The 25218-nt window shown below is 43.7% G+C and overlaps 2 protein-coding genes across 5 annotated transcripts in view; one reads left to right on the top strand and one right to left on the bottom strand.

The window, feature by feature from the left end:
• CHID1 (chitinase domain containing 1) overlaps nucleotides 1-15016 on the bottom strand; it is a 114195-nt gene extending 99179 nt beyond the window's left edge. For both annotated transcript variants that reach the window (XR_008933366.1, XM_056851473.1), the window contains exons 1-6: nucleotides 14875-15016; nucleotides 9996-10145; nucleotides 9583-9715; nucleotides 6384-6428; nucleotides 5214-5320; nucleotides 3358-3419 (exon numbers count right to left, since the gene is read on the bottom strand). Coding sequence is in view for 1 of the 2 variants with exons in the window: in XM_056851473.1 (XP_056707451.1) it covers nucleotides 3358-3419; nucleotides 5214-5320; nucleotides 6384-6428; nucleotides 9583-9715; nucleotides 9996-10145; nucleotides 14875-14988 (611 nt within the window). In the remaining variant the exon portion in view is untranslated. The remainder of the gene's footprint in view (nucleotides 1-3357; nucleotides 3420-5213; nucleotides 5321-6383; nucleotides 6429-9582; nucleotides 9716-9995; nucleotides 10146-14874) is intronic.
• A 5709-nt stretch (nucleotides 15017-20725) lies between these two features.
• The window catches only part of AP2A2 (adaptor related protein complex 2 subunit alpha 2), a 75207-nt gene continuing 70714 nt past the window's right edge, over nucleotides 20726-25218 (top strand). For all 3 annotated transcript variants that reach the window (XM_056851170.1, XM_056851172.1, XM_056851171.1), the window contains exon 1: nucleotides 20726-20810. In XM_056851170.1, coding sequence (XP_056707148.1) covers nucleotides 20744-20810 — 67 coding nt within the window. In that variant the 5' untranslated portion in view covers nucleotides 20726-20743. The remainder of the gene's footprint in view (nucleotides 20811-25218) is intronic.

The raw sequence follows: 25218 nt of genomic DNA, 5'->3' as shown, positions 1-25218 counted from the left end.
CCTTGCCCTACTTTGGTGCTGCATGTGCACACCCACCTCGCTAAAATTTGTAATGTCTAGTTTGGCCCTGGCTGCTGCTGAACAAAGAGTTAAAATATGAAGGCTGTCCACATTACTGAAACTGAAAGTACATCTGGGATCCCATTTTCTGTTATCTAATAAATAGACTACTAATAAATAACTAAGTGCAAGAGAGAGAACTAAAATTTACCTGTCTGCGATTCTAAGGTTTTTTCATCAAGTTGGCGGCCCATATATTCCTATGGCTCTTGCAGTGTATCATGCATTCTTTCTTTTTTGCACTATGGAGCTCCTTTATGGGTATCTGTAATTTCTGCTAAAGTGAAATCAGTTCAGGCTTCCTTTCTTTGTGTCCTATTGCAGGCCCCCAAATGCGGTTCTAATTCCAACTTGCTTTTGGAATCATAGTTTTATCTGGCATATTAGCCACAAATAAAATTTATTTATTTATTATACCATAGAAAGAAAAGCTGCTGGAGGCTCAATTTTCAGGAAAAGATTAGAGAGAGACAAGGAACACTCTGCTGGACAGGAACAATAACTGGGAGTGAACTCAATCTAAAGGCAAAAATAACATAGCAATCAGTAAAAAGACATGTCGAGCTCTATCCGCTTGGCAAATCAGACTGAAAGTGGAATCAAAAAGTGGTACACAGTGGAACAGACATCATAAAATCTGGGACCAAGGGAGTTTGCACTGGCTCAATATAGAAGTCATTTGGAAGGGCAAAAGGATCTTAGCTTAAGTAAAACAAAGACATATTTACTTTCAGAAGAGTTCCTGTTTAACTCACATGTGACAGATGCATGATCCCCACTCTTGCAGAAAAAAAACATATAATTTTTTAAAATGGGACAACAAAGTGACAATATTTTGATCACAATGAAGTTTGTTTACTTGACAGCCAGGCTATGGATGATACCCATTTGAAAAACTGAAGAGATTTCAGCAAATAGAGAAACGGCACACATTGGGAAATGGGATACATGTGAAGGCAAAAAGGGCCTAACAATGAACAGTTACATCTGTAGCACGAGCCGAAAAGGTAGCTCAAGGAAAAAGGAAACACCTTGCTGAAGGAGATAAAGGAACTGAAAGTTCATAGTGAAGAAGACAAAGTTGTGAAAGGTGGAATTAATCTTCTAAAGCAAGCTGTTCAGAGTAGCAATCAAAGTGCTAATTATGGAAGAAGGAGAGACATTGACAGACAATACCAAAGAAGGGGCTGCAGTGCCTGTCAGCAGTCAGGAAGACTGCAATCACTGTTTAAATTGCTGAAGCTATGAGTTAGGGTGCCAAGCCAGACGGCTGCCTCAAGAAAGCAATCAAGCAGAAATGGGTCACTACAGAGGGAACCAGGAGTAACCGTGCAGCGTATTCCAAAACAAAAATAACACATAGCAAAAGTCCCACACCTGAGTGGCGACATATCCAACAACATGGGACTGAATGTCGTGAGAGCCACTTATGCCTGCCATCTCATTCTCCAGCAGCAACCCGGAATGGTCAACACCATCAAAATAAATGCACATTATTTCACGTTGCCTCAATCAAGTCAATTTTGTGGGATGGGGGACAAAAGTACACACTATGACCAAGGAAATTTCCCCCACACACTCCTTCCTGGTCTTCTTGAAAATTAGCCAAGCCATTCTTTGTTCAAAGAAACGGTTAAGTCACTGGAGAGAAATCGAGGCTGGATTCCTCCTCCTCCACTCTGCCCCGTGGCGCAGAGTGGTAAGCTGCAGTACTGCAGTCAAAGGCTCTGCTCACGACCTGAGTTCGATCCCAACGGAAGTTGGTTTCAGGTAGCTGGCTCAAGGTTGACTCAGCCTTCCATCTTTCCGAGGTCAGTCAAATGAGGACCCAGCTTGCTGGGGGTAAAGGAAAGATGACTGGGGAAGGCACTGGCAAACCACCCTGTAAACAAAGTGTGCTTAGGAAACGTCGGGACATGACGTCACCCCATGGGTCACGAATGACCCGGTGCTTGCACAGGGGACCTTTACCTTTACCACAAGTAATTAAGTAAATATATAATTCTTACATTTCGGTCTGGAGTAACAGCATTAAAGCAAAGCTGCTACAGCATCAGTGCTTTAATGTTTCTTCTCAGGCAGCAATAGAAGCCACCAATACTGCTTTTTTAAGGGAGGGGCTGTGGCTCAGTGGAAGAACTTCTGCTTGGCATGCAGAAGGTCCCAGCTTCAATCCCCGGCATCTCCACTTAAAGGGACTAGGCAAGTAGGTGATGCGAAAGGCCTCAGCCTGAGACCCTGGAGAGCCGCTGCCGGTCTGAGTAGACAATACTGACTTTGATGGACCAAGGGTCTGATTCAGTAGAAGGCAGCTTCATGTGTTCAAGGAAGCTGACAGGCCCTTGGAGCCTGAAACTGCAAGGCAACAGCAAGCAAAAAGTCTTACTGCAGTAAGGACTGACTATGACCCCTAGGTCCTCTTTGCTGATGCCTCCGTTGTTTAAAACAGAGGCCCCAAGAACTACTGGGGCCAAAGTTTCCTGCAATGAAAGGATGATTGGACAGATGATTAATAAGGAAAAATGCAGAACAGAATTCACCCCTGATAAAATATTATCTACTTGCCACCTATCCCAATATGATCTGATTTCACAGGATTGGTACTAGCAGGAACGATTTTGTGATCTCTGGAAATGATCACAAAGAAAAGTGGAGAAATGACTGCCTTTTCATGGTCCCTTCTGATATCACCTCATTAGTATGGGAACCACTTGCATTTCTTACATACTGTTCTGGTAACACAAGAAGATCTAGACCACAATGTCCCAGCTCATGATTCAGCTTCATCATTCTAGATCCAATAATTAAAGTTTTGGGCTTCTACCACATGGCTTCGTTCTTTGTAAGTTACTGGAGCAACACACTTTAAAACAGCTCTCATACCTCATCACCTTACAGATACAGAGAAGGAACTCCAAGGTACAAATAACAAAGCCACCTTATACTATAGACACGGGTTCAAAAACTAAGTGACAAGAGCTGTACTATGGAAAGGGCATCTTTCCCATCTCCCCCCTACTGCTGCAGTCTACAAAATTATTTCCCCTTCACTTAGTGGTTCCCTAGGAACATCACAGAAAAGATCAAAGTAGGGCCAGCAGGAAGAGGGGGTAATTGGCAAACCGTTTTTTTGTACCATATGGACCTTTGGGAGGAAAAGAACATATAAATGTTTTAAACAAATAAAAATAAATGTTTACTTACACAAAGATCATTAGCATTTGAGTGACAATTGCTTCTAGTATAAGAGAGTTTTAAAAAACCCTCTAAATACCCAGCACAAAATTCTGTACTTACGTCTGCTTTTGATTTCCTAACTGGCTCCAAACTTCAACCACAAAGCCATCAAAATTTTCATTCTAGAATGAATATAATTAGGGATAAATTAGAGACAAATATCATGGAAGCAGACTTATTTTGACTTTATCAGTTTTGGACTGCTTGCAAAACCTTTTGTTCACTCTAGACTTCGCATCTTATCATCGTTGCAGCGATGGTTTATCTGTTTTACTGTGTATTGGATGACCGAGTTTACCAGTTTTAAGTTTTGTGCACTTGTAAAATAACTATACTCATTTTAATCAACAGATTCAATTAATTTTATACATAATCATGCTAGTCAGATATGCAGTACATCATCATACCAAGATTTTTGTGCATCTAAAATTAATATAGCAGTTCCATACATATAATCAACAGAAAACTGATTATTTTAAACATTCTATCCTGCCTTATCTCATTGGAGTTGGATTGGCTAACAATGCAGCAACCAGGTTACAAAAACAAAAATTATAACAATCCAAGTTAACAAAACTGAAAAATAAATTAAAATACACGTTTAGAGGGACACAAGGTTTTAAAATACACAAGAATTACAAACACATATGGTTAACACACACACAGAATTAGAACAAGCACAGCCAAATCCTCTGAAACAATTTACCATATGGCCTCTGGAATAAGACTGCCTACCTTACATGTCTTTCTAAATAAAGCAATAGAAAGGCCCCCTCCTCACCTACTCTGACGGGCCCTTCCAAAGAACTGGGCCGACTACAGAAAAAGCCCATGATTCAGTTGCAACCATTTGAACAATCCCAAGGGAGGTCAAATTTATGTTTCAAAGCATTTAGCTTGGAAGATCCCAACACTTTGGACTGGAAATTGGACTTTGTTCATCACTAAGTTTTTGCAAGAAGGCCCAGTGGTTCAGCTGAACTCAGAAAGACTGTGGGCACTTTCGCACAGCCCAAATAATGCACTTTCAATGCACTTTGAAGGTGGATTTTACTGTGTGAACTGGCAAAATCCACTTGCAAACGATCGTTAAGATGCACTGAAAGTGGATGGAAAGTGCATTATTTGGGCTGTGTGAAAGTACCCTATCAGTTCCAAATCTGTTCACTGTTAAACTTAGCTATATAAATATATATTGTATTGTTCTCTAGGTTGGAGTGTTCTGAGTTAAAAAAAATCCATTTAAATTAATTGATCTTTCAAGGTTAGCCCCTGATTTATCCCCATAGAACCAACACAGGACTAATTAACATATTTAATTTTCCATGCAGAAATCATGTCTCATTCATTTTTGGATGAGATACACCATTAAATTCTTAACCTCGAACATGTTACAGGTTGAGTATCCCTCATCCGGACAGCTTGCAAACAGAAGTGGTCCTGAAGTTTGACTGCCGCTGGGAGGGAAGCTAAACGGAAGTCTAGCCTTGCAGCGTGCCCAGCCTTCAGTTTAGCATCCCTCCCCACTGCAGTCAAACTCCACATGGAGTTCAACTGCAGTGGGGAAGCTAAAGTGAGATCCCCACTGTCCGGCTTCTCCGTACTTTGGAGAGGCCCAGCAGTGGGGATCTGACTGCATGTTGGCTCCAAAGGTCCGGATTTTGGGTCAGTCCAGATTTGGGATGTCCAGATAGAGGATACTCAACCTGTAAAAACCCCCGGTAAAGGTCCCCTGTGCAAGCACCGGGTCATTCCTAACCCATGGGGTGACGTCACATCCTGACGTTTACTAGGCAGACTTTGTTTAAGGGGTGATTTACTCAACCTGTACTTCTAATAAAAACAAGTGTTTTCATATACCAAACAAAGTTTTGAAATTGCATCGCTTCTTTATTTCTGACAGCTGTGATTTTTACCTTGGCCACTTGAACCATAGTATTGGAAAGCTCTTCTATTTCATCTTCACTGCCAAAAACACTCTCAAAGTCTTGGTAAGTCCAGCCTTCAAACAAAACCCTTGGCGCTATGGATTTTAAAAAAGAGAGGAGGGGGGGATTACTATAGAAGTAACAATTAATACTCTACACAACAAAGCTGCTGTTTTAAGAAATTAAGATTTTGAATGATGATTAATAATAGTTTCCTAAAATATGCCTCTTGATATTTACTTTCAGCTCTTTCCCTCTCCCCCTACCACAACTTTTTCAATGTTTATGAAGGAGAGTGTGGTAAAGCTTCTCAAAGACTAACACATTAATTGTGGCATAAACTTTCCATAAACCAAAGTTTACTTAATGCATCTGAACCAGTGGGTTCATGAGAGCTTCTGCCATACATTTAATGTTTTCAAGCGCCAAAACAGACTTAAAATCTAAGAATATTGTTTATTCTTCATAACTGTAGCAAAAATCAAGGCAGATACCTGCCTTCACCATGCCCACAATGCAATATATGATGCAACCATTTGTACAGAGGCCCAAACCATATCATTATTTTGCTTCAAGGGAGAAGGGAATCAAACAATTTGGGCTTCTGTATGTACAGGTGTCTACATAGAGTGCCATCAAGGACAGGGAAATATTTACCCTTTACTCCACGACAAGAACAGGATCTTTGACACAAATAGGCATCTGAATTGGGCCTTAGAAGACCATGGAACTGGTGTGATATATAGCTTATGACACAAACAGAAATTTCCCCGAATTTTTCGGAAAGGGAAAGCTACAAAAGCCTTCACTACCAAACGTCTTCAACCATAGGGCACAAGCAGGATAACCATTTTAACTTTGAAACTACAAGAACAGCAATAACAGCACATTTAGCCATTACAAAAAACGAGTAGGATATAAACCACACATTTTTCCTCAGATGATGAAAAGTCGGAACTTAGAATTAGTATACATGAACCCTCAAATCTGTAGTTCACACTTCCAGATTTTATTATTTGGAGGTGATCTAGATTAAGCTATTTCAAAAAGTGCGAAATGCAGAAGTGGTGCATCAATAACTGCAATTAATTCTTCCTAGAAGAAAACTTCTTCCCTAACTCCAGAACTCAAAAGTGAAAGCGTACACTCCAAAATCACCTATTTTGATGTTTTTGGCGTTCTTCTTGACCTCTTTCATCCAGCCTGTCAGAAGACAAAACATGAAGATTAACAATCACAATAGCCACCTCTTCCAACAAAGATACATCTTAAGAGTCTTCCGCTTGGCACCTGTCAAAGATATAATAGCTACATAGTTCATTCTGTTAAAAACAATAATAAAACTATGGGCTATACTTTGCCACAGGTGTGTAAATTGCTAACCAACAATTTCAGCAGAAATACAGAGCTACACACATGCATCTTGGCTTACTCCACTCATTTTTGGCTCACTCAGGAAGGTACAAATAAGCACACTGAGACTTTGAAAGTATTCTTTTGGAGACAAAGGACCCTTACTGTAAGTATGGTTGGGGCTACCTATTGTTGCCCCATGACCACCCCTACACATTGAGTTAGGTCTTTCCACTCCCAAAATGCTCGGGCTTAGCACAGTCAGAAGCTTGATAGAATCCATCTTATGATATCATACCATATCATGGAATGTATCACTTTATGTTTGGGAGGCCACAACTTCCCACCCTCTGCCTTGGTCCTCCACTGCCATTCAACAGGGTGGTGGGGAAAAATGGGGGAGGGCAGCATCCAACAGCACTACATCGCTTCTAGCTATGTAACCGGAAGTGACATCACCATGTCATGGGATGCTCTAGGGTTCCCCAAAATCTTTGAAGCTTTTATGCAGCAAAACTGACATTGGGACATTGCAAGATGCTGTTTCAGTAAGTCTCCACCCAACCCCGTCTGTAGGGGATTGCCAGCCAAGGGCTAGCAACTCTACTTCTGGCACTTGCAAGAGGAAGTGACCTGGCAGCTAAAATCACTCCAGAGAACATTAATCAAGGTTCGGTTGTGTGATCTTCAGTGGTTCCCACACCCTAGCTATAAGTACTGACCCATGCTTGCAGGAAAATAACCTGCACCCCCAGACCATTCAGGAATGTCCCTTCATTGCAGCCTCGGCAGGAAACCTAATCAAATGCCTGGACAGGGCTATCTACCCTTCTCCTGATGCATTGCTCTCAAGTATTAGACATTTCTGTCGCACAGGGAATTCAATAATCTCAGACAGACCCATCTCCTCTCCCACTGCATCATCCAGGCAAATTCTCCATTAGCATATCTCATGCAGAAAACTGCAAATCTTCCAATGATTGCTGGGATCCTGACACTTCCCAATGAGGACCCAAGATCCTAGTATTGTTCCAGTTGCACAGCATTTCCAAATCCCCCCAATGAAAGGCTGAATCCTAGAATTTGGCCCAATAGCAGAGTGGATCCTTTATTAAAACCATTATTAACAGAAACAAGCTAACTGAATCTAGACAAGATAGAGATGATGCTCATCAGTACTTTGGGAGCAAATGCACTGCCTACCTTGGACAGATGAATTTCACTACTTCCATAAAGAGATTACAGGTATTATTGGATCCCACATTTTTATTAGAAGATCGGGTAAATGCAGCAACAAAAATACATTTATCAGTTGCATTTGGTGCAAAAATTATCTCCCTTCCTGAGCTCTGTGGATCCGACTATGCCGAACCATTCTTCTGTAACTTTAGGGCTAGACTACGACAACATGCTGTATGTGGGACTGCCCTTAAAGATGATCCAGAAACTATAACTAGTACAGAATAGGATGGCATGCATTTGAGTTAGTACTCCTAGACGAGAGAAGCATATTACTGCCTCCCGGGGCCAGCTACATCGGCCACCAAATTTCAATGTGCTAGTTTTGACTTCAAAGCCTTACACAATCTGGTGCAAGCTTATTTGAAGGATCATCTCTCCTGTCATGATGCTGTTTGTCACTTTAGATCCTCTCAGGGCCTCCTCCTGGTTTTAATTTATTTAAGTACTTTTACTCCACGCTTCGGCCCAGCACCCTAAGAGGCTTCCAAAATAGAAAAATCAACAGAAATAAGCCAACAGAACAAAACAAGCAGTACAGTACAACACATCCTGGGCTGGTCCTGGACCTACTGGCCCAGCTCATTCAGGACCACAGGCAACAAGCCACAGAGAGAAGGGCCCTTTCGCTCTTGCCCAGACATATCTTATGGCTGGGCTAATATCTTAACAGCAAGGGAAACAGGAGCTCAGCCTAGACCTTATGCTGCTGGTTGAGCCCTCCCTTCAAGCTACCCACTTAGCAGGCCCCCTTTTTTCTGGCAGCAGCTCCAGTGTTGTGGAATGCTGTCTGTGAGCAAGTGTCTTGACTGTTATTACTGTAAGGAGGGTATTATCATGGGGGACTCTTCCGTAGCTAGGTTTTTTGTTTCCTCGTTTGTTTTTAAGTGTTTGTTACTTGAGCATCAGGGCTGGTTTCTTTCGTAAGCCGCCTTCAGCCGCTATTGCCAGCAACAAAAGTATCGTATAAAAATATAATTAACTTCAACTGACTGGCTCCTTTGCGGTATCTTTTAGACAGTGTTTGTATATATGAATATAATCAGCTTGCACAACTGTCTTAACCCACCACTGAGAGCAGGAGAATATCTTACCGTATATTGCAGCAAATGTCAAAAAAATGTAAATGTCAACATGTGACAATCCCAGACAAGTTTTATAATCTGAATATTCTGAGATAAATCAGTAATTATTGATGTCATAATAGTCACGATTTCCAACTTATGTCTGAATAGCGTGGAAGCATATTTTTAGACATACTCTGAATTCACGGATAGCTAACATTCATATGCATCACCATATTTTGGACATTCACTCTATCACACACACACTGCCCATTCATTTTCACCATCTGTTTTACGCATCTCATAAAACAGGCTCTTGCCTATAAAAGCTCAGGCGATCATAATGAATGTATTTGTCTTTAAGGCACCATAAAACTATCCTGGGAGAACTTAAATGCAAGGTTATAACGGGAGTTCCAAGTTCAAGTAAATTTGCCGTAGATACAGTCATTCTATACTTTTTACCATTTTAGTATGCCTCCCGTTAAACAATTATGGCATTCATTTTGCCCTGTTAAATTTGCAGTGACCCAAGACTTTCTAAGGACCATCCGCAAAATATTTCACAGTAAAACTCAGGACAATGCACGTTAACAACTCCAAGTCAAACAGTTGATGACTCATTCATGCAACTGCAAAAGTGCTAGCTTGACATCACCAGGTAGAGAGTATGATGTGCAGGTAGAGAGTATGATGAGCACCTTGATCAGCGTCGTGGAGTCCTGTCACCTGGAACTGCTCCTTGCCCCTTCTTTTCACTTGCAGCCACACTGGCGAGATCGTCATAAATTTGTTTCCAAATATTTTAGCCATGTCATAGCCACGGCTGTTCCACTGGAAAAGGGACAAAGAAAAGGTGTTAAGGACAAGATTCGCCACATGCTATATTTCTTTACATATCTGAGTTTTATTATATTGAGGAAACACAGGCAGTTATTTTGTTATATTGTTATGGCCTTTGGCCTTACCCAATAAATTTTACCTATTTGGATGAAACATGAAAATAGCATTCCCAGTTTGAGGCTAGAATTTACATTTTTGTTTGCAAAAATCCCCCAAAACACACCACAAAAGATACCTGCAGTTCAACTATGTTAATTTTCTTAGTACTTACAGGTGTAATGTAGCCCAGAACATCTCCTAAGAAGTATCGCTCTCTTGCTTTTTTGGCACAGTAGCTCTTGTGTTCCACAATAATATCTTTAGCCATTACGTCTGTGACTACTAGACCACGGTCTTGCACAGTTTTATCTGAATGGTGAGTCTGCAAAGAAACGATTATTTTAGATGTAACTAGCTGAATTTATTGTCGCAATTTATTGACGGCCACTAGTTTAGAGGACTTTTTTCAAAAAAAGGATTAGACAAATTTATGGGGGATGGGTAGGTCTATGAATGACTACTTGTGATAGCTAAAAGTAATCTTTGTGTTCTGAAGCAGTATACCCATGAATATAAAATGCTAGGAAAAACCAGAAGGGAGATCTGTTGCCTTCATGCTCAGTCTGTGTGCTTCACACTAACACTGGTTGGCCACCATTGAAAACAAGACCGCTGGACTAGACAGAAATTTAATCTAATTCAGCTCTTCTATGTACTACTTATGTTTTTTATTTATTTTATTAAACTTGTATCCCACCCTTCCCCAGCAAAGCCAGGTTCAGGGCGGCTCACGCATTATTGCAGCACAACTGCAATAAAATCATGCTAAAACCATACTTACGAATAAAATCAGCCCCATAAAATCAATGGATAATATCAACAATATGTATCAGATGGCGCACTTATTATGGTATATAAGCTGCAGCAGGTCCTGTGGGCAGTCAGAGCCACTGAATTCAGATGGCAATGGGGCGGGGGGGAGGCCAGCATTGATGGAAAAGACCTCAACCGTAGGCCTGATGCAATAGCTCTGTCTTGCAGGCCCTGCCGAATTCCTTAAGGTCCCGACACCCTGGTGTCATTAGAGAGACTATTCCACTAGACAGGGGCCAGGGCAGAAAAGGCCCTGGCCCGCCAGACACTCTTTGGGCCAGGGACCACCAGCAGGTTATTATCTGATGATCATAATGTTCTCTGGGGGACATACCAGGAGAGGCGGCCCCACAGATATGAAGGTCCCAGACCGTGTAAGGCTTTAAAGATCAAAACCAGCACCTTAAATCTGATCCAATGTTCCAGCTGGAGTCAGTGCAGATGGCGGAGCACTGGCTTAATATGCGCCTGCACCAGGGTCCCCATAAGAAGCCTCACCATGGCATTCTAGAGTGTTTGGATCAGTCCAGAATAACGCTGATCACATCACTTAACTCAGCATTCCATTTAAAGAACATTAATAAGGATGGATGAATAAAGAATTCAATAGAGTTGAATCTAAGAACACTTTCATTTCTAGGGTTAAAACACCAAAATAGTAGCCATACATGTTGCTTGTCCCATAGCCATCAGACTGCAAGTACCCATACATGTTGTACCATTCATTGTCTTTGTGAATATAAACCATGACACAAGCAAACACACCTGCTCCTAAAAGTAGTTCAACAACACCCAGGATCCTTACCAGCCCAGCCATGCCCATGATTTCATGTAAGATTATCTCAGATTATAAGCTTCTATTTTCTCACTGTAAGCCAGAGCTGTTTGAGTTTGCTGCCCCAAAGACCCATAGGGATCAGGTGGGATCATGGCTTCAGCTTCTTTACATGAATTGTAGGTTCCCCGATCCTCCATATGGATCTTGGTAAGAGCTGGGAACTGACGTTTGTTCTGATCACTTTGGAGTAATAAAACAATTTTACAAGAAAATGAAATCTAGCCAAGAACCTTCCGATTTTTAATGAATGATTCTATTCCTGAAATCACTTCAAAGGTGGCGGAATTTCTGGTGGAAGTTGTCAAGACTAAGACAAAAGTTTAAATTAAATTTAAGTTGAAAATGTATGTACAGAATTTTGTGCACTGCTTATGCTATGATTCTGACTATAAGCCAATAAAGGTTGATTGATTGAAATCAGGTTTGCGCTATCAAATTTGGAAAGCAACCAAGTATGAGAGAGGCGAATCTCATCATGTGATTAAAAATAATCTACTGAAGCTTTGGAAAAAATGAAAAGATCAATCCAACCCCAGCACTATTAATGTCCCCAATAGAAGCATATTATAGGAATGTGGTAGGGGGGACGAATGGACTATATAACATATCCGAATATGATCACAACAGATGGTCAAATTAAAACTTGGGACATAATAAAAGTGGAAAAAACAAAAATGGAATGACTTACTTATTGTCAACTGGTTTCTAGATTTAAAAAAAAGACTATTTTGAAGAAGGAAATCTTAGAGAACCAACCAATTACAGAATTTTGGAGAAGACTAGGATTTTCTTTTCTTGTTATTTATATTGCTTTGTTAACTGTGTTGTGTTTGTATGGGGTGTATGTTATTGTTTAATGTTTGAAAAAAAATTCATTAAAAAAAGAGCTGTGGATACCTACTCACAGTGATTTATGCAAAACTAGGTATAGCAGATTGCCAGTCAAACCCACGTGTAGGGGAGTGATCATCATTTTCATCACTGCTTTTGTGATTGGCAGATGCCAGCTAAGGGTTGACGTAACACCAAGGTCTTTTTAAGGTTTCTTGGGTTTTTTTAATACTGGCATGCCGGTATACCATCATCAGGCATTAAAATTCGCCTTATTTTAGCAAGTGTGGTTTCACACCTCCACCCTCCTCTTGGATCTGTCTTTCTCTGCCTTTGCAAAATAAAAACAGAGAGGCGGGCGCTGGTTCCCCTGGGCAGTAAAAGAGCTCTGATGACGGGGGGGGGGACCCACCACAGAAAATGCCCATTATCTTGCTATGGCTGTATGGGCAGTTCTAAGGGAGGACACCTTAAGGAGGAGGCTGTGTCCCGCAGAGGACACAGCAAGGCCTCAGACTAGGAGTTTTGGGACCGGGCCTCCTCTCCTCACTCCACATGGCATAGGTCAGTCAGGCAGCCCAGATTACCACCTCCCCTCTCCTTCCTCCTCGGCCTTTGTGTCCTCCACCCCCTTTAACCTCTCCCACTCAACACCTGTCCTACCCACCAAGTTCCCATCCCCATCCTCCTCCCCCCGGTTCCAAGGAAGCCCATTCCCACCCTCCAGCCTGCTCCGGGTAGGTGCTTCCCAGGGCAATCAGAAACTGCTGGCCACTGGAGCGCAGCCACTCCTTCACGGCTCAGCACTGGGAGCCCTGCCCTGCTTGATGCCAGAGCCTAGTGGGCATGCTCCACCCCGCAAGCCAACCCCCACGCCACGCGTGACTTGGCCGCGGTGAGCCTCAGCGTCTCCCGGAGGGGATGGGCTCCTTTGCGCCTGACTCAGCCATGGCGAGCCCCAGTCTCGAGTCCTCTGGGGTGCTTCTCCCAAGCACCGGGTGCAGAGGGGCCAGAACCTCAGTTGCACCCCTGCTGGCCTGCATCTGCTCGGACAACCCCTGTGGGCTGCTGTTCTGTCAGAGGGGGTCAGGAGTTAGTCCTGAGCCAGGGTGGCAGCATCTGGCGCGGAACATACCCCATCCAAGTCTGATTTACTTTTTTTTGCCATCAAGCCACAGGTGACTTATGGTGACCCCGTAGGGCAGGGGTGTCACACATGCGGCCTGAGGGCCGGATGCGGCCCATGTCCCTTTCTGGCCTTGCAGGGGCCACTCCAGCTCCATGAGCCCAGCCAGCGTCCTTCCCCCGTCCTTCTTTGTCTTTCTTTCCCTCTTTCATTCTTTTTCTTTCTCTCCTCTCACTTTCTATTTCTCCCTCTTTCTTTTTTTCCTTTGGTCTTTCTTTCTCTCTCCTCCACTCCCACCCCCACAGCGAGCTCACCCACCAAGGCAGTCACACACACACACCCATTCCAGATATTGGCAGGCGAGGCCGCTGTGAGCGGGCTCATTCCAGATATTTTAAAAAAAATTAATGCCAGGGACTAGAGATACAAACTTTATAGAAGACACAGGCAAAGTCAATTAATTATATTATTTTTACTTTATTTTAACTTAAAACACAAGCATATTTAAAACAATAACAGTAAGACTGTTAAATAAAAGTAAATACTGTAAAAATGTTATTGTTCTAAGCTTGTTTTTTAAGTAAAAAATATCATTAATTCACTTTGCCTGTGCCTTTTATAGAGTTTGTATCTCCAGTATCTACCATTACATCTTATGGTGTTTATTTATTTGGTACACATGGCCCAGCCTGACCAAGTGACATTTATGTCATATCTGACCCTCGTAACAAATGAGTTCAACACCCCACCGAAAGGTTTCCAAGGCAAGAGGCATTCAGAAATGGTTTGCCATTGCCTGCCTCTGCATCGCAATCCTGGACTTGCTTAGTGGCCTCCCATCCAAATACTAATCAGGGTCAATCCTGCTTAGCTTCCAAGATCTGATGAGATCAGGCTAACATGAGATATCCAGGTCAGGGCCAGTTAAATTAGACACCACATAAAATCCTGCTTTCCACATACATGGACCAACAAATATGACTGCCCCCATCACATGTAATTTGACCTCGTTCTGCCTTACAGGTACCTTTCAATAAAGCAAGGCCCGACAATCATGTTTCCGTGGGGCTGGCAGGCATCTTTGCAATAAGACTGTAGAGAAAGGTTGGGAGCACCGCATTGCCAGATCTATGTCATTTGGGCTGAGCTTCTGCTCCTCCTTTGTTGCAGAGATTTAACCAAGATGTGGCCAAAGACATAACTTTGGGGGGTTAGAGTCAAAGTGCTCCTGGCTCTTGATCCTTAACCCATAGCACACAGCCTATGTCCCTGAGGGAGACGTATCAGTGGATCCAGAACCAGCCCAGGATGTTGCAGTGTGTATGTTTTGTTTGCCTAAATTATGTTTTCCTGTAAGCTGGTTTGGAGTCCCCAGTAGAGAAAAGTGAGATATACATAAAACAAATGAGTCTGCGTGCCATATAACCAAGCACATTCTCCTACCTTTTCTTTCAGTATTTTTGAGGTAGCCTTTTTTGTATCTGTCTTTGATAACGTAGCATCAACCGTCTGAGAAGCCAGGGCAAAAACAAGCAGTCCAGTACAGATACATCTCATGGCAGCTTTAGCGATTCCAGTCACCTTTAATTTCTACAGTGAATATTTAAAAGAAAAGGAAAAAGAAAGAGTTTGGTTTGTCAGACAACTCATTTCCGATCAACAAGACAAGCTATTACCCAAGAGAGTTAAGACAGAGAGGGTCTATCGTTCAGAAGCAGCTTACATGCATCTCTCCTTCACAATTCACAAGTGTATGTAATTTCTTTGTTTGGTCTCTTTTTTAAAATGTTAATAAAATATCTTTTTAAAAAAACAATTCCAGTCAGAAGACTCTAAGGTACAGGACCGGAAAGATCTCCCCCAAAATACCTGGAGGGCCACCATCAATCAGGTTAGATAATAATAGGATGGGCAGACCCACTGGGTCTAAAGTAATTTCTTGCATTCATACCAGAAATGCTGGCTGATAGGGAAAACTGCACTTTCCAGCCACATCAAATATTGCCCCGGGCCTCAAAGCACTATTTAGGGTAAGGATCCCACACAACTGGCTATACATTTGACATCTTCTACACAGTGAAAGACTTGCATAAAAAATTCTTAGATATACATTTGAATAATTTGTCTCTGATACAGAATCATTCAAATATGTTAGCAGTGGTATCTGCTTTACTTCCAGAGCATTTATATTTTAATTTATCCAAAGCAAATTAATTCCTGTTGGATTCAATTGATAGAGGCCATTACTCTGAGGATGCCACAGTAATCCTTAATGTACCCAACGTTAGCTCTAGGAGTAAGCGTACCCACTTTTTAGCATATAATGTAGCTAATAAATAAAGCAGGCTTGTTTCCGCTACAAATGTTCCTGCCACATCTGAGTTTGCCAAATTAAATAACCTGAATGCTTCTTCTCAGAGAAACTGCCCCAGTACATAATTCATCCAAAGGTTTAAATAAAGATGCAGGATATTTACTAGCTCCTTTGTTTTCAGTCCAAACCAGCATAATGTTAGAAGTCAAGCCTAAGAGCAGTTTCTCTCCCACCCCTCCCACACACATACTCTATAGTACATGTATGAATGCTGTTATTGCAGGGTCAAATATAGAATTTTTCCAAACATAGCAATGTACATTTTACATCTGCATTGCAGACACAGGAAAAATGAAAAGCACTTTGAGTATCATATGACCACATTGTCACAAATGATGGCCTAGACATTATAAAATGTTATTACTAAAGAACAGGTACAGATTTCTTGGGAAAGGACCACTCCACCTAACTGGAAACGAACTCCAGAGGGTACAGATGCTGCTCACCTACATATTTATAAGTACCAGAAAGAACAAAACTGCTTACAAACTGAAGTTTAGAGTGTGCAGCAATATCTGAAAAAAAACTGGATCTACAGTTAATTGACAGTGAATTAACTTAAGAAGGTACATTGCAGACTCATACAAAATCCATCTGGGAGGAAAGGAGTGGATTCCTCTGGGTGGATCTTTCCCACAGAATCTATAGAGATTGTACTCTGGAGCAACAGTTTTTAGTTATAGCTTTTTTATTTTACCCCTTTAACTTCCATGGAGACAATGGTTGTGAGCATGCCCCCTCCCATTTTACTCCTGTACCAAAACAAGCTTGTGAGGTCGGCTATATTGACAGTGAGTGATAGACCAAAGGTTTTTCTACAGAAACATTCCCACTTGACATTTTTTATCTACCCCATTGCCATACTCTTATTTAGAATGACTTTGTTAGAAATAAAATGGGAATTCTAGTTCACTGTGGTGATCGAGAGTAATTCACCAAGGGTGATATTCCTTGTAGACTAATTAACTCTGGCCATTTACGCATGGAAGGTTTTGCCTTGGATTTGCCGCTCTATAGATGCACATTTCCCCCATCTGAATTCTCAAAACTCTACATGGGGGCTTATATTTTTGATTTTTAAGAATTTGGATGGGGGAAATGTGCATCTAGGGAGCAGCAAATCCAAGGCAAAACCTCCCATGCATAAGAGAGTGATCTGATGGGCCTTTAGAGAGCAGCAAATCCAAGGCAAAACCTCACATGCATAAGAGAGTGGTCTGATGTGCATCTAGAGCAGCAAATCCAAGGCAAAACCTCCCGTGAATGAGAGTGTAATCTGATGTGCATCTAGAGAGCAGCAAATCCAAGGCAAAACCTCCCATGCATAAGAGTGGTCTGATGTGCATCTGGAGCAGCAAATCCAAGGCAAAACCTCCCATGCATAAGAGTGTGATCTGATGTGCATCTAGAGAGCAGCAAATCCAAGGCAAAACCTCCCATGCATAAGGCCATTTATTCATTGGAGGTTTTGCATTGGATGTGCCACTCTCTAGATGCACATTTTCCCTATCGAAATTCTCAAAACTCTGCAGGGGGGCTTACTGTTAAGTTCTGAGAATCTGGATGGGGAAAACGTGCGTCTAGAGCACTGGTTCCCAACCAGGGGTCCGTGGACCCCCAGGGGTCCACGAGAACTAAATTAAGGTCTGCGAAACAAAGTTATAAACCCATAATAAATAAATATTTTCAATTAAAAGTTCTCTATTATAAAAATAGATATTCAAATATTATTCTAAGTTTAATGTTTAACTAACAGTTATGATTAAAGTTTATTTTCAAATTCTCTGAATTTTTATTTTGAACCTTGGGGTCCCTGCACCGAACAAAAAAGTCCTAGTGGTCCCTGGTCAAAAAACAGTTGGGAACCACTGGTAGAGAGTGGCCCATCCAAGGCAAAACCTCCCCTGAACAAATGGCCTTAATTAAGTGTGCGATCTGATGTGCATCTAGAGAGCAGCAAATCCAAGGCAAAACCTCCCATGCATAAGAGAGTGATCTGATGTGCATCTAGAGAGCAGCAAATCCAAGGCAAAACCTCCCATGCATAAGAGAGTGATCTGATGTGCATCTAGAGAGCAGCAAATCCAAGGCAAAACCTCCCACGCATAAGGCCATTTATTCATCGGAGGTTTTGCATTGGATGGGCCACTCTCTAGATGCACATTTCCCCGATCTAAATTCTCAAAACTCTGCAGGGGGGGCTTACTGTTAAGTTCTGAGAATCTGGATGGGGAAAACGTGCGTCTAGAGCACTGGTTCCCAACCAGGGGTCCGTGGACCCCCAGGGGTCCACGAGAACTAAATTAAGGTCCGCGAAACAAAGTTATAAACCCATAATAAATAAATATTTTCAATTAAAAGTTCTCTATTATAAAAATAGATATTCAAATATTATTCTAAGTTTAATGTTTAACTAACAGTTATGATTAAAGTTTATTTTCAAATTCTCTGAATTTTTATTTTGAACCTTGGGGTCCCTGCACCGAACAAAAAAGTCCTAGTGGTCCCTGGTCAAAAAACAGTTGGGAACCACTGGTAGAGAGTGGCCCATCCAAGGCAAAACCTCCCCTGAACAAATGGCCTTAATTAAGTGTGCGATCTGATGTGCATCTAGAGAGCAGCAAATCCAAGGCAAAACCTCCCATGCATAAGAGAGTGATCTGATGTGCATCTAGAGAGCAGCAAATCCAAGGCAAAACCTCCCACGCATAAGGCCATTTATTCATCGGAGGTTTTGCATTGGATGTGCCACTCTCTAGATGCACATTTTCCCGATCTAAATTCTCAAAACTCTGCAGGGGGGCTTACTGTTAAGTTCTGAGAATCTGGATGGGGAAAACGCGCATCTAGAGAGTGGCCCACCCAAGGCAAAACCTCCCCTGAACAAATGGCCTTAATGAAGTGTGTGATCTGATGTGCATCTAGAGAGCAGCAAATCCAAGGCAAAACCTCCCATGCATAAGAGAGTGATCTGATGTGCATCTAGAGAGCAGCCAAGCCTCCCATGCACGAGAGTGCGACCTGCTGCGTGGCGCAACTCGACTCACACGAGGTTTAAAAACAGGGGGCTGCTGGTTTCTGGCGAGGGGGGGGAAAAGAAAATTAGGATAAGAACCGGTAGCAGGTGACACGCCTATGCCTTAATTCCACCCCCCCCCCAGGAATTAACCATTGAACCATGTGCTTCATTTGCTCCCCTGCGGGTAAGAAGGAAGCAGCTCTACCAAACCTACAAAGGCCAGCTTCATTCCTCGTTTCTGCAGCCCAGCCACTGGACCCCAGCTCGCACCGCCCGGCTCAGAGCTCCCGCCCACTCCTCCCTTCCTTCCTGGACACGTCGCGGTTGCAAGGCTGCAAGGCTGCAAGGCTAGGCTGCCCTCCTTCCCGGCTCGGCCTCTGCAAAAGCCGACTTTCCTCGACTCGGAAGCGAAAGCGGACGGGCTCGGGGAGCGGGCGGCGCTGCACGCCTTTTAAAGGAGCCCGGGCCAGTGATGCACGGGAGGGGTGCGCCGCTCTCCAGATGCTGTCGTGTTCCCTATTACGATGGATGGGTAATTCGCACTGGGTGGCCGTGTTAGCCCGTCTGCAGTAGTAGAAAAGGGCAAGAGTCCAGGAGCACCTTCAAGACGAACAAAAATATTTAGAGGGTGGCAAACCTAAGGCACAACCTCCCATGCATATAGTAGGAAAGGGCAAGAGTCCAGCAGCACCTGAAAGACTCACAAGAATATTTTCTGGCAGGGGATGAGCTTTCGTGAGCCGCAGCTCACTTCTTAATGGGGACTCGTGATTGCTCTCAATAGTGTATTAAGGATAATTCACAGTGGGTAGCCGTGTTAGTCTGTCTGCAGTAGTAGAAAAGGGCAAGAGTCCAGTAGCACCTTCAAGACTCACAAGAATGTTTTCTGGCAGGGTAGGAGCTTTTGTGAGCCACAGCTCACTTCTTCAGATACAGCTGGGCAAGAGTCCAGTAGCACCTGAAAGACTAACAAGAATATTTTCTGGCAGGGTAGGAGCTTTTGTGAGCCACAGCTCACTTCTTCAGATACAGCTGGGCAAGAGTCCAGTAGCACCTGAAAGACTAACAAGAATATTTTCTGGCAGGGTAGGAGCTTTTGTGAGCCACAGCTCACTTCTTCAGATACAGCTGGGCAAGAGTCCAGTAGCACCTGAAAGACTAACAAGAATATTTTCTGGTAGGGTAGGAGCTTTTGTGAGCCACAGCTCACTTCTTCAGATACAGCTGGGCAAGAGTCCAGTAGCACCTGAAAGACTAACAAGAACGTTTTCTGGTAGAGTATGAGCTTTCGTGAGCCACAGCTCACTTCTTCAGATACAGCTGGGCAAGAGTCCAGTAGCACGTTAAAGACTAACAAGAATATTTTCTGGCAGGGTATGAGCGTTCGTGAGTCAATGCATTTACCTGGGCTGAATAAAGACCTTGCATTCATGGCCCATTACCAATGCTGATTTCTCCACACCCATCTCTCCCCTGGACATCACTGACTCTTCTGCATATCACACCTAATCCCATCAAGCCTGCTATTCACATTTACATACTGTTCCTCTACTTAAAGACCGATGGATTCACATTCTAGCTGTATCTGAAGAAGTGAGCTGTGGCTCACGAAAGCTCAGACCCTACCAGAAAAGATTTTTGTTAGTCTTTAAGGTGCTACTGGACTCTGGCCCTTTTTGACTTATGTTCTTACGCCTTGCAACGGGAGAGCCAGCCTGCGCTCCCGGCCCTGCCGCCGCCTCGTCTCCGGACACCAGGGGGCGCTGTGGGTAATCCGCAGCGGGGAGTCGGCGGGCGGGAGCCTGCGCGCCTGCGCGGAGGAGGGGCGGGGGGAGAGGCTAAAGGTCCACCCAGCGGCCATAGCAGCCTAGCGGTCGCGGGGCGTGAGGCGTTGGGGGTCTTCGCGGTCGGTCGTCAGGATGCCGGCCGTGTCGAAGGGGGACGGGATGCGAGGCCTGGCGGTCTTCATCTCCGACATCAGGAACTGTGAGTCACGCTGGGGGGGGGGGGTGGGGGGGGAGTCGTGGGAAGCGCCGCCTGTTTCCGTGGGTCTCTTTTCGGGTGGGGCCCTGTCCCCTTGGGCCCTCGACTCGGGCCTCGCGTCTCCTGCGTGTCAGGGCGGCGGGAATGGCTGGCGGCTCCCCTTCCCTATTGCAGGAGAGGGGTTGGATGGGGGGGGGGAGTCCCAGGCCACTTATGCTCAGGTTTTGCATTGCATTTGCCACTCCACGGATGCACATTCCCCCCCCCCCCCCAATCTGAATTCTGACCATTTATGCACAGGTTTTGCATTGCATTTGCCACTCTACAGATGCGCATTTTTCTCCATCTGAATTCTGACCATTTATACACAGGTTTTGCATTGCATTTGCCACTCTAGGGATGCACATTTCCCCTCCCCATCTGAATTCTGACCACTTAAGCTCAGGTTTTGCATTGCATTTTCCACTCTACAGATGCACATTCCCCCCCCATCTGAATTCAGACCGTTTATGCACAGGTTTTGCATTGCATTTGCCACTGTATGGATGCGCATTCCCCCCCCCAATCTGAATTCTGACCATTTATGCACAGGTTTTGCATTGCATTTGCCACTCTACGGATGCACATTCCCCCCCATCTGAATTTTGACCACTTAAGCTCAGGTTTTGCATTGCATTTGCCACTCTACAGATGCACATTCCCCCCCCCCATCTGAATTCTGACCATTTATGCACCGGTTTTGCATTGCATTTGCCACTCTACGGATGCGCATTCCCCCCCCCCCATCTGAATTCTGACCACTTAAGCTCAGGTTTTGCATTGCATTTGCCACTCTACAGATGCACATTTCCCCCCCCCTCTGAATTCTGACCATTTATGCACAGGTTTTGCATGGCATTTGCCACTCTACGGATGCACATTCCCCCCCCCCCATCTGAATTCTGACCACTTAAGCTCAGGTTTTGCATGGCATTTGCCACTCTACAGATGCACATTTTCCCCCCATCTGAATTCTGAAAACTCTACATGGGGGGCTTATTGTTGAGTTTTGAGAATTTGGGCGGGGGGGGGAATATGCACCTGAAGAGTGGCAAATCCAAGCCAAAACCTCCCATGCCCAAATGGCCCCATTCATTCTCCGAGGAGGGAGCTGTGTGCGAACTCAGGTTGGGCTTGCAGAGAGAGGAGCCCTGTTTGAGAGCAGTGGATTGTCCAGGAAGCTGTTTTGGGCTTCTTTTTTTGGGTAAGAATAGTGGGATTTTCTCTTTCCCCTCCCTGCCTGTCTTGATTTTGCCTACGCAGAATCCCTAGAGTGTCTTCTTAAAGGGGGGGGGGGAGGGCTAGTATGGCAGGGATGAATCCTCTCTTCCAACATCACAAGCAGGTAGAGATGGTACCAGTTTAAAATTACTTAATCACCTTTATCGTTCGGAGGAGACAGAAAGTACGGCAGGTGAAACGTATAGGGAGGGAAGGCGTTGTGGCCTGTAGAGTTTCCTTTTAGGGAAAAAAACAAAACAAAACAAAAACCTCTCCCATAATACTAGGACGTGGGGTCATCTGCTGAAGCTGGAGGGCGAGATGCAAAACAGATAAAAGGAAGTATTTTTTTCACACGACGCATAGTTAAATTGTGGAACGCCCTGCCCCAAAATGTGGGGATGGCTGCCAACTTGGAAGGCTTTAAGAGGGGAGTGGACGTGTTCATGGAGGATAGAGCTATCCATGGCTACTAGTAAAAATGGATACTAGTCATGATGCAAACCTATTCTCTCCAGGATCAGAGGAGCATGCCTGTTATCTTAGGTGCTGTGGAACACAGGCTGGACAATGCTGCTGCAGTCCTCTTGTTTGGGGGCTTCCTGGAGTCACCTGGTTGGCCACTGTGTGAACAGACTGCTGGACTTGCTGGGCCTTGGTCTGATCCAGCAGGGCTTTTCTTATGTTCTTATGACCAGTGTAAACACTGCTATTTATTGTCAAAAACGATGAGTTGAAAATATATGTACTAAAGATGTGTGAGCCGAATCTGTTCTAAAACAGATTAATGTAACATTTCAAATCTTGCCCCATGTATATTCGTTGCCTGGCTAGCTCAGAAACCGGTAAACAAAAATCGCATTACACTGTCTTAACTGCAGGAATTTAGGAGGCCGGTTAGTTAAATTAGCACAGTTTCTGTGCAGTTGTTCTGAGGCTTTACAAATTACCTGCTGCGTAGCTGACAAATGCTCATAATCTTCTTTTGGCATCACGATTAGTGTCTTCAGGAGACCTTTTAAGGCAAAGGGCCATTAGTGAGCTGGCCAGTGTTAAGAATTGTACATTGTTTAAGGAATGTTTAATGGCCTTTTGGGTACTTATGCCAAAAGACATCCTCTACAGCTATATTAAACCATGAGAAGCAGAACTGATGTGCATACGAAGTAAACTAGACTTTTTAGAGCCTCAGATTATACTCCAAACATTTAAAAATTCCTAAATTATCACTTTTTGGTAATTTTAATTCATTTATACTCTGCCTTTCTTTCACCACACCAGCGTGGTGTAGTGGTTAAGAGCGGTGGTTTGGAGCGGTGGATGCTGATCTGGAGAACCAGGTTTGATTCCCCACTCCTCCACATGAGCGGCGGAGGCTAATCTGGTGAACTGGATTTGTTTCCCTGCTCCTACACACGAAGCCAGCTGGCTGACCTTGGGCCAGTCACACTCTCTCAGCCCCACCTACCTCACAGGGTGTCTGTTGTGGGGAGGGGAAGGGAAGGTTTGATTCTGCCTTAAGTGGTAGAGAAAGTTGGCATATAAAAACCAACTCTTCTTCTTCTTCTTCTAATGGAACCCTAATGGGATTTTATCCCCCCCCCCTCTGTTTTATCCTCACAAAAACCCTGTAAAGTAGGTTAGGCTGTGAGAGTGTGACAGGCCCAAGGTCACCCAGCGGACTTCCATGGCTTGAGTAGGGATTTGAATATGGGTCTTCCAGATGCTAGACTGACACTCTTAATGCTATGTGACCGCTTAAACTTGACATAGCCTGGGGCCTGAGCATGCCTTAATCCAGCCATGTTCATCAATAAATTCTCTCTTTCCTATTAAAACCTATTTGAAGGTGTTCTGTGGTTGATCCCATTTCTCACTGCTGGTGAGACATGCTTTACATTTGATTATTTAGACTTTAGTAAAATGGCCAGTTCAGTCACACCTGAAACCCAAGGGTGTTCAAACAGTAGCTCCTCTGTCAATACAAGTATCAATGCAGGAAGTATCTGAAAGCCCTAGCACTGTGGAGGCTTAGTAGAGTAGTGGCTAACTAGGTAATACTCTCATTGTGATACCTGTGCTTGTATTCTTTTTGGACTAGCTGTGGCTGGACCATAATCGGTGGCTGTTGGGCAGGTTGATTCAGTGTGCTTATCACTTGTCACTAATGGAAGTGGCTTTGAGGGTCACCAGGCACCTTGCCGGAATACAACTGGGATCTATTATCTAACTAAATTGAAGAAACTTTGCATTTTTGCTCAGTCCAATAGCCAGATAGTTACATTACCACCGTTGGCTAAATTATCATCACCCAATATTTCAGAAGAGCATTTCATGATGTGCTGGAAGTGTTGAAGTTAAGACTGTAAACTTAAATGTGTGGTGTAGTGGTTAAGAGCGGTGGTTTAGAGTGGTGGACTCTGATCTGGAGAACCGGGTTTGATTCCCCACTCCTCCACATGAGCAGTGGAGGCTAATCTGATGAACTGGATTTGTTTCCCCACTCCTACACATGAAGCCAGCTGGGTGACCTTGGGCTAGTCACAGCTCTCTTAGAGCTCTCAGCCCCACCTACCTCACAGGGTGTCTGTTGTGGGGAGGGGAAGGGAAGTAGATTGGAAGCCGGTTTGATTCTTGCTTAAGTGGTAGAGAAAGTTGGCGTATAAAAAACAACTCTTCTTCGTCGTCTTTGAAAGCAGTCTTGTTGACACAGCAAGATTGAGTTCTGTGGGAACGTGGTTTAAGATTGCGCTGTTCATTTAAGGTGTGTGTTGAGAGAGTTGTCTCCAGTCTAGCATACTAAGTGGAGATTTTTTGAGCTGCTGCCTAAAATTCTCAAAATGTGAATGTCGCCTCCATAGATGGTGCTGTAAGGGGATTAGCTGAAGAAATGCTTCATAATCCTGCAGTAAAGCTAATCTCCTCAGATCCATGCCCTGTGTTGTATTTTGACAGGCAAAAAGGAGCGGCATTGCATCTGCAAAAAAAATCAAAACTGTAAGCAGATCTGATGGCCTGGCTCTCACTTCCTCTTCTCATTGTCTGTGAAAATTCAGCATAGGACATGGATCCAAGGCTTTACTGCAAGATTCTCCTTATTAAAATAATTTTTTCCATGGCTCAAATATACAAAACACAGAACCAATGCAAT

Source organism: Euleptes europaea, chromosome 6 (assembly GCF_029931775.1).
Source record: "Euleptes europaea isolate rEulEur1 chromosome 6, rEulEur1.hap1, whole genome shotgun sequence".
In the NCBI taxonomy this organism is placed as follows: domain Eukaryota; kingdom Metazoa; phylum Chordata; class Lepidosauria; order Squamata; family Sphaerodactylidae; genus Euleptes; species Euleptes europaea.
Note: the sequence above shows the minus strand (reverse complement) of the source record. Positions and strands in the feature narration are given on the sequence as shown.